The following is a 9,532-nucleotide window of genomic DNA, read 5'->3' as shown; positions in this document are numbered from 1 at the left end:
GCCTTAATCAAACTGAATAATCAACAATGTATTTTTCTTTTGAATCTTTCCTTATTCCTAATTCTTAAAATATATGGATAGCTTTAGAGAATAAGTAATAACTTAATGATTGCAACGCATGATTTTTTTTTTCATTGCTTGTATTTCATGATTTTATTTTACGGTTTTTTACATTTTAGGTTTGTAATTATTTAAGTCGAGAGTGTATCGAAATAAAAATTTAAAATAGGCTAATATTGTGTATATATTGGCAAAAATTGTTTGAAAACATTCTAATACATTATATATATCGCATTATGTGGTAAGAGGGGGGTAGCGTATTTGGCATCTGCACCTAGCAGAAGAAACCTACTCTACAACACTGTACAAATACGCAGCTATACACGAACTAGGAGTCACCAAATAATTGACAGTTAACGTATACTTAGAGATTCCTATAGTACAAGAGCCCAAGAAGAGAAAAAAGGCAGTTATCCCACCCCAATTTTTGATTACTTTAATAAAAGCTATGTATAACTAATAGTCAAAATTGATGAGTCTGCCAAGTATAGGTAGGGGGAATAAAAAATGGCAGCTGTTTCAAGCGATAAAAAAAACTTATTTTTCATTCCGAGCTCTATATCTTTAAAAGTAGGAACAACACAAGAAAACCTAAGAGAACGTCATTTAAAGAATATTAAATTTACTAAAATATGAGCCTTACTAGAATTATTTACGTTAAATAGTTTTCGAGGTATAGCTTTTTAAAAAGCAACATTTCATAAAAATGTTGTATGGGTCGTACTGAAAGATCAGTAGTTAGTGAATTTATTTTGAAAAATTTATATCTCGAAAACCATTTGTCGTACAGATGTCTATTAGCACTCAAATTAAAGCTAGTTTAATGAGCTATAAAGTAGTTTATGATGTTTATCTTCGTAGGAGTAATAGTTTACATGAAATTTGCTAAAATAAATTGATTTATAGTTGTTCGGACAAATTTTCATTTGCCAAATTTATGTTCATCTGTGAATATCATAAAAACTACTATCCCTACGTAGATAAGTGTCATAAACTACTTTATAGTAAGTTAATTTCCTTTATTTTGAGTGTTAGCAGATATATGTGCAACTTATGGATCTAGAAATATATTTTTTCAAAGTCTAAAATTTTATACGAACAACTAGAAATTAACATTTTGTCAAATATCATAAAAACTACTACTCCTACAAAGATAAACATAATTAACTATTTTATAGTAAATTTAACTAGCTTTAATTTGAGCGCTAGCAGACATCTGTACGTCCTATGGTTTCCGAAATAAAGTTTTTCATATATCAAACTTATTGTCCGAACAACTATAACTTTGTTTTAACAAATATCAATAAAACTACTATTCCTACGAAGTTAAAGGTCATGAACTACTTTATAATACATTAAACTAGCTTTAATTTGATTGTTAATAGACATTTGTAGGTCTCATAGTTCCTGAGATAAAGATTTCTCAAAATAGATTAACTAATTACTGATATTAAAGTACATTTTTATGAAATGTTGCTTTTTAAAAAAATATATCTCGAGAACTATTGAACGTAAATAGTTCTATTAGAGCTAATATTTCAGCAAATTTACTCTTCTCTAAATAATGTTATTTTAGGTTTTCTAGTGTTGTTGGTACTTTTTAAGATATAGAATCCAAATGAAAAAATTATGTTTTTTTAAGGTTTTGAAACAGCCGCCATTTTTATTCCCCCTACCTTGGCAGATTCATCAATTTTGACTAGTAATTAAGCGTAGTTTTCATTAAAGTAATCAAAAATTGGGGTGAGATAACTGCCTTTTTTCTGCCCAGCTCTTGTACTACAATGAGCTGCATACTTTCTAACAAAGTTCTTGCCGTTTATTAATGGATGAGCAGTTCAATCAAATTAAAAAAAACATAAAATAATTATATACATATGTATATTATAAACATAGCATAAATATATATTAGGAAAAAAAAAATCAATGTATTATTTATCTCAAATGAAGTGGGTGGTATCTCTTATATCCAGAACAGTGATCATCAATTAAGAACCTTCTGTTTTCATACTGTTTTAGAAGTGTTTCGAAAAGTTGAGCTCCTGTTTATACCTGCTTTCCTAATAAAAAAAAATTATCAATTTGGAATTCTTAAGTCTTCGAAATTCCTTAAATTTTTCTTCCTCTTAGAGAAGCCTGTATTCACCAGAACCACTCCTCTTGGTTTTATGCCAACATCTTCAATTCTCAAAGTCTTTCACATCCTGTCATTATATAGTATCCTGGGTCTTTTCTCAGTCTTTCCAGTTCAAAGCATTTGTCTAGGATTTCGGTTGTCATGCATCCTGCACACATTAATTGACAGGGGTCTTCATAGGGATGAAGAATGGTTTTCAGTGAGGGTTTCTCCACCTGCTCGTTCCTGCCATTCGATAGATAAATTTCATTTCTATGGCAGTCACATGGCGGCCTAACAACTACCAACTCTGAGAGCCACAGAGCAGAGGCAGCTTTACAGATGAGGAGCTTGACCCTTCTCTTTTGCTTACTGCGGATTAGGAAGTCTGTGAGTATATTTTATTAACTTTTCCAGTTCTGTTGTACACTTCTTTGCCTATGGTAGCAGCTTTCCTATCCATTGAACCTTGATATTAGAATCCTCAACAATCCCAAGCTCCTCACCTTTACAAAAGGGTTGTAAATCTTCCTCCATCATACAGGCCAGCATACATTTTTCCACTTACTTAATTACTATTTTTTTTTTTTGTTTCATTGATATTTTAAAAATTTTTAGTATATTACGTCATTTGTGTACCCCTTCCAGTAATATAAGTCTTATTCTAAATTTTACTTAAAGTTATTTAAAAAAAGAATTGAGGAACTATCTATAAAAAGTCAATAAATCCAATTTTGGAAAAAATTATTGTGGGGCATCTCATATAGAAAAGTAAAACTATTATTGGAAATTTTGATCAGTAACATCTATCGGAGAGGCAGAAATTTGTATTTTGAATTAAACTGGATAAGGTTTTGGTATGGAGCTTTAATTTATCAAGAAACCCTTTAATTTTTAGAAGTGGATCTACAAATTTTTGATAGAAAACTCAATTACTTTTTTTTATTATAAGTTTATGTTGATAGAATATTTATTAATTGTTATACTCTGAGAGATTTGACACAAATAATACAAGAAACTCTGTTATCTAATAAATACTTCTGGAGTTATATTGGAACGTGAGGGTTGTGGACACAAATAAAATTTGTTTACTGTTTTATTAGTTACGGTTAAATAACATAAAACAGTTAGATAATATAAAACGTTCTTACTGTATTGAGAACTAATAACACAATACTTGATCCCTTCTAACTACTGTTACCAACCGGCTTGTGATATAATCAATATATATTCACAGTTTTCCATATAGCAACATGTATACAATAAAAAATGAATTTTTACATCTCACTTTAACAATTTTTTCCTTCCTCATAACCATTCATAATTTTTTTAAAAATAGATAAAAACATTATGATTATGAATGGTAATTAAATAAAGAAATAAAAACATGCTTAATCAATATTTTATTTAGTTAACATTTAAAATTATACATAAAATTGATCGATTATCTGACTACATAATATTTTTTGGTTTCATGAACCCTAACACATCTCTGCAAGCAGATTTTATGTCTGCAACGACTTTTTCTTCATTCAACCATGATGTACTGCACATGTTTACAAATTTTTGTAGGTGCACACGAGCATAAGGATTCTAAAACAGAACACATTAAATATTTACAACAATTATAAATTATAATTATAATTTATGATATTGCATTAATATTTATGCTATTTTAAATAATTAAGATAATTAATGGCCTTACCCAAACAAAACTTAAGCAATTGTTGGAAAAAGTGTTGTATAAATTTTTGTAGCATGGGAAATTATCAAGAGTTAAGCCATACTTTGAAATTCTCACTTCCTTTTTGCGTGCATATATGTTATCTGCTACTCTAGGTACTATTTCATTAAACAGCTGGTTAACAAGTTGTCGTTTCTGCAATAATGTAAAATAAATACTAAACAATGAATATACCAAATTATATATTTAAGTATTTATTAATTGTTTTGAAAATTACTATTTGTTACATATAAAGATAACATAACATAATTTATTCAAAAAATAATTTAAAAAAATTATTGTAATGATATTTCATTGGTAATTATAATTTTGCTCAAATAATATTTAATAATAATAATTTTTCAAGAGTTCATACAAGAGTTTCTTGTCACAACAGTAGTTGGGTGAACTAGGATAATTGCCTGCCAAAAATGCAGTAGGAAATTGATTCCCAGCCATCATTTACAGGACATTAATTTTAGTTACACTTGTACTTTTTTTTTCATAACTTAAAGGATCTGATATGGCCCACATAATGATAAAAAAATTTGCAATTACTTTTATTCTTTTCTGAAAGTTTTTTTTAAAAAAAAGGACCTTCATAATGCGCATTCCCCTGATTAATTGAGGCATGATTGTTCGACAGTTTTCATCGTAGGTAGTGATACAATAGTGGCATGGAAGCAGTTGGGAAATTTTACAGAATGGGGAGGAAACACTCCGCTGATGAAATATTTGTCCCAGTTCACTCAGCCACCAGTTGAATAAGGATTCAGTCTATCAATTTTTCATCATATATAGATTCTTATGATAATTAGGAAATTTGTACATTCAACAAAGTGATGTACCACCCATGCAAATAATAGGGTAATTATAAAAAAAAAAACTTTTATTTTATGCATTTATAATAATTAATTTTGCTTTGTTAAAACGACAAATCAATTCTTTCTATGAGAACATATTGGTGCCATGCTGCTTTGGCCTATGACTTAATATTTAAATAAGAAAAAATTAAGGATAATATAACAATTAAATAAAATCTTCAGTCAGTTTTAGCAGTTTTTCTTAATAGAAAAAGAGTAATTTATATTAATAAATCAAATTTACATGAAAAATTTTAAATAATACCTATTACTAAAAAATATATACTACCCTTATTTCTTGTATATTGAACGTTTACTTAAACATATTAAATAATTAATCAAACCAAGAATAAATTACTTTATTTAAATCTTCAATTTCTGATTCCAGAGCTTTTATTTTTTCTGGATCCTTGGTAGTTCTTTTCTTGTTCTCAAGAACGTCTAAAGGGACATCCATATTATCTGAGGTATCCTGAAATGTAGAAATTATATACTCGTTTATTTAGTAATCTATTTTCAATTAACGCTATATTATTTTCATAAGATAATGTAAACTACAATTAGGAACAGATCTTCAAGTAAACCCACTTGAGAGATTAAAAGAACAAGTGAGATGCTTAGAATATTACCATGTACCCATATCATATATATTTTTTTATGCTTCCATTAATAAACTTCCGTGCATACCTTCCTTCACTGAACCCCATCAAATCCCATGGCTTGTACCCTCTCACTTACTCTTGGACTCCTCTTTTGACATCCACAGGTTGCTTCATGGCTGATTGTGTTTTTAGGGATTTACTCATTATCAAAGCACAACAATTTCAAGTTCATTTCAACCATTGCAATATTATTCATTCAATTATATCTAGCTAGTGTATATCCTACGATTTCAAATTTTAATCATTTAAATTTCCCAGAGGACTCAGCTTTCTTGAGGCCAATTGAAGAACTCCCTCTAAAAAAAGACATAACTAACATTTTTAGGGACAAGAAAAAAGATTCTTACCCTTTAATTTGAAAATTTACATATTTTCAGTTTTGATGTAAAGATTAAGGACTAATACTGCAACTACTTTATAGTACTACAATCCATGAAGGATTCTGGATTCCTCAAGCAGTCACCGCCATGCATTTCTATTCTGTGCCACTGGTATTCAGTTTCCATATCCAGTTGGGATATTGTGTGAATGGCTGTGGTACGATCAGCCTGCTCATCTGAGTTTTCTAAGCTTGATGAAATAGGAGATATGATCGGTATTTCCTCGAATGGTTTTCTAGTAGTGCTGACTCTCTGAAAGAATTTTCTAGCTTCATTTTCAAATCAAAACCACTAAATTCCTTCTAGGTCAGCATTACAACATTGTCTTTTCTTCTTTTGATGATCTCACTTCTCTTCACAGCTAGCCTGAAGTATTAATTGATTGCTTGCACCAGCTAGATTAGATTAGATCAGAAAGAAACTTTTTACTCTAAAAAATGAATTTGTTAAATTTCATGGTGAGAAATTTTATTTTATAGGAAGTCCTTCAATTATTCTTTAAAATACTTTATTTTTGAAGATCTTGTATGTCAAACATTTTGTTCTTCCCTTGATGTAATCACCCATGTTTTGCATCTATAAAAAATGGACAAGGATATTAGTTTTTATGGATTTGGAATAGAGGTAATTTATTTGCTCTTTTTCATTTTTATGAAGGATTTCGTAGTAGTTAAACAAACAACCCTTGTAGAGCCTGCATTCATCTTGCACAATTATTTCTCAGCTGTTTACTTTTCTATAATTTCAATATTTCTTTATATTTCATTTTAGAAGAAATTAATCAATGGAAAACAGTAATTTACACTTATGTAAGAAAAAAAAATATCATTAATTTATTAAAATAGAAATTTTTTTAAGTTACCATAGGATGTTGTGGTTTGACAATTGTTCTATTAAAAGATAAATTTAAACCATGCTTTATTTTCATCAACCCCTTTTTATAGCCTAAAATATCCTTCAGTTTTGTTACACCAATGCTCAAATCACCATATTCCTCAACATGACTGGTGTTGGTGTAAGAACGGACTATTTCAAACTGATGATGGAGACTCTCATTCATAGTTTCCTGTGAGAAGAAAAATGATAACTGTATTACTGTATCATCTAATCATAATATTCCAATAATTGTAAAACCAAAACTGAATTTAGAAATAATATCTTCCATAAAATACCGTTATACTTAGACAAAATCATAAATGAATGGCCAAAAAATACTGATGTTTATGATTCCATAATTTTTTTTAAAAACTAAAAACTTTTTTTTTGACTTACAGAACTGATGGTATTATGAAGAACTTATATTTTCTGTGAGAGGAAAACAAAACTAGAATTATCTCAGTGGAATTGATTAAAGTTGACTTCTAATTATGGCAACAGTGATCACTTTCCACAAAATTATAATATCAAGAAGGCATTTTTTAATGTATATCCTTCTATGATTCAGAAAATTCAGTTCAAATTCATTTATACGTTCTCATTCACTCAGTCAATTTCTTTTCCTTGTATTGGTCACAGCTAGTTTGGGATATAACTGATGCTCCCCAGAGCTTTTGGCAAAAAGGTATTATCACAGCTCTTAATCAGTCATGATCAAGTTTAGCAATGAACTTATTCATTCGTGATTATCAAGCTTTCTAATATGTTTCTTCTTCTCCTTGATCTATAGGCAGGTTGATATTGATATAGGGATTAGCAATACAATAGCAAATTTAAATGCAATATAAATTGTAAAAGAAGTCAGGTTCTATCATAAATAGAATATTAAATAAATTAAAAAGTTGTACTTATCTTATTAAACATGGAAATATGTACATTGATTAAAAGGGGCATTTCATAGAACAAAATAAGATATAATTGCTAAAAATAAAAAACTAAGACCTTACATGTTCTGTATCATTCATCCATATGATGCTGAAGACATCACCTAAATATATTTGCCTCTCTTCATCATAATAGCAAGCACAAGAGGTTTCATGTGGATCAGACGCAGTTAGAACAAAAACTTAAAAAAAAAATAAAAATGTAAATAATTAAAAGATCATTTAAAATAAGGATAAGTGAGAAACATTTAAAGCTCAATTCAATTACCATTAGTTGTATCTGGGAGTATATTGTCAAACATAGAACCTGCATGGCAAGCTTCAATATACAATATTAACTAAAATAAAAATTAGCAATATGAAAAAAATAAATCTATTAAATTACAAACATTTGTAAAATAAATAAATAAAATCTAAAAAGTATTAAAAGATAATAGAAAAGAAGTTTTATATTTAATGCAAGTACTAAAAACTAGCATATTTTATCCACTATATTTTTAATTATAATATCTTTTTTTTTTTTTTTTTTTTTTTTTTTTATCATTCGGATACATTCCAAAATGAGAAGCTCTAGATCAAAATTATTTTGTCCATTTTCTATCAAACTTCATTTTGCATGGAAATAATAAATAATTATTGGCATGAAGTTAAAATATAAACTGTAGTGAACCATATTGGTTTTTTTTGTCTCGTTCACGAAGGATTGAAGTTTGTTATTAGTTGTTATTAGTTGCAAAATGAATATTTTCAAATTTTTTTTTTTCAGGAATAAATTTTATTTTTGTCAGTAATTGTTGATTGTAATTTTATCTTAATTTGTTAAAGAAAAAAAAATTAAAAGGGTTAAGGGAGAAAATTGTATTTAGAGATATATCGGGAAATAATGGAAACAAAAATGAAGAATAATAAATTTAAAAAAAGTAGGTAAATAAAAGGATAAAAAAAAAAAAAAATCAAATATTACTAACATATAATATCTCTCTCCCTCTCCCTCCAGAGACATTGAACGCTGATTTTGCATGACTGGAATGCTACATGCCAGGCATAACAAAAAGGTTTTTTCTGCATCATAAGTTACTGGTGATGAAAAATGGATCCACTACAATAATCCAAAGAGGAGAAAATCAGGGAACCATCTGGCCATGCTTCAAAATCGACAGTCAAACCGAATATTCATATGAAAAAATCCATGCTGTGTATTTGGTGGAGTCAGCGAAACTACTGGACCCAATTAATGAGATTGAGCCAAGAATTCAAAGGAAAATATGGACCCCTTACTGCAACAGACATGACCAAATTATTCTTACATGACAATGTTTATCCCCTTGTTACGGTGTCGATCAAAACTTATTTGGAAACACTTAATTCGGGAGTTTTATTCCACCCACCATATTCACCGGGCATAGCCCTTCTAACTATCACTTGTTCCGGTCGATGGCACATGGTCTGTCTGAGCAGCGCTTTACGTCATATGAAGATACCAAAAATTGGGTAAATTTGTAGATAGCCTCAAAAGATGAAGAGTTCTTTCGAGGTGGTATTCGAATACAATATGGAAAAAGATACTAATGGACAATACTTCAAATAAAGCATAATGTACCGTTCTTTCACAATAAATTTTTAATTTTTGATAGAAAATGATGGGAACGTATTTTTACTCCTATATACATAATACGTATTAATTTGATAGAGCATTCTAGAGAACCACTTGAAAGTTACTTAAATTCTCCGAAAACTTCTCTCCCAATATAAAAAATAATCATAATGGGATCAATATTAGAAAAAATAAAATCGTATTGGACTTTTCCCATGCATTTTAAAAAGTACTTAGTGCAGGTTTCCATAGAAAATCATTCACTTTTTATTAGTTTTTTGAATAAATATATATATATGCGTCTTGGATATGAT

General features: G+C 28.8%; 1 protein-coding gene across 1 annotated transcript in view; it reads right to left on the bottom strand.

Annotated features, from left to right (window-relative positions):
- Window positions 1-3,564: 3,564 nt before the first annotated feature.
- LOC106679842 (legumain) overlaps window positions 3,565-9,532 on the bottom strand; it is a 13,359-nt gene continuing 7,391 nt past the window's right edge. The window contains exons 6-11 of the mRNA XM_014419211.2: window positions 7,893-7,962; window positions 7,688-7,806; window positions 6,667-6,870; window positions 5,121-5,234; window positions 3,882-4,055; window positions 3,565-3,769 (exon numbers count right to left, since the gene is read on the bottom strand). Of these exons, the coding sequence (XP_014274697.1) occupies window positions 3,629-3,769; window positions 3,882-4,055; window positions 5,121-5,234; window positions 6,667-6,870; window positions 7,688-7,806; window positions 7,893-7,962 (822 nt within the window). The 3' untranslated portion in view covers window positions 3,565-3,628. The remainder of the gene's footprint in view (window positions 3,770-3,881; window positions 4,056-5,120; window positions 5,235-6,666; window positions 6,871-7,687; window positions 7,807-7,892; window positions 7,963-9,532) is intronic.

This window comes from Halyomorpha halys, unplaced genomic scaffold (assembly GCF_000696795.3).
Source record: "Halyomorpha halys isolate HHAL.00 unplaced genomic scaffold, Hhal_1.1 Scaffold223.1, whole genome shotgun sequence".
Classification (NCBI taxonomy): Eukaryota; Metazoa; Arthropoda; class Insecta; order Hemiptera; family Pentatomidae; genus Halyomorpha; species Halyomorpha halys.
Note: the sequence above shows the minus strand (reverse complement) of the source record. Positions and strands in the feature narration are given on the sequence as shown.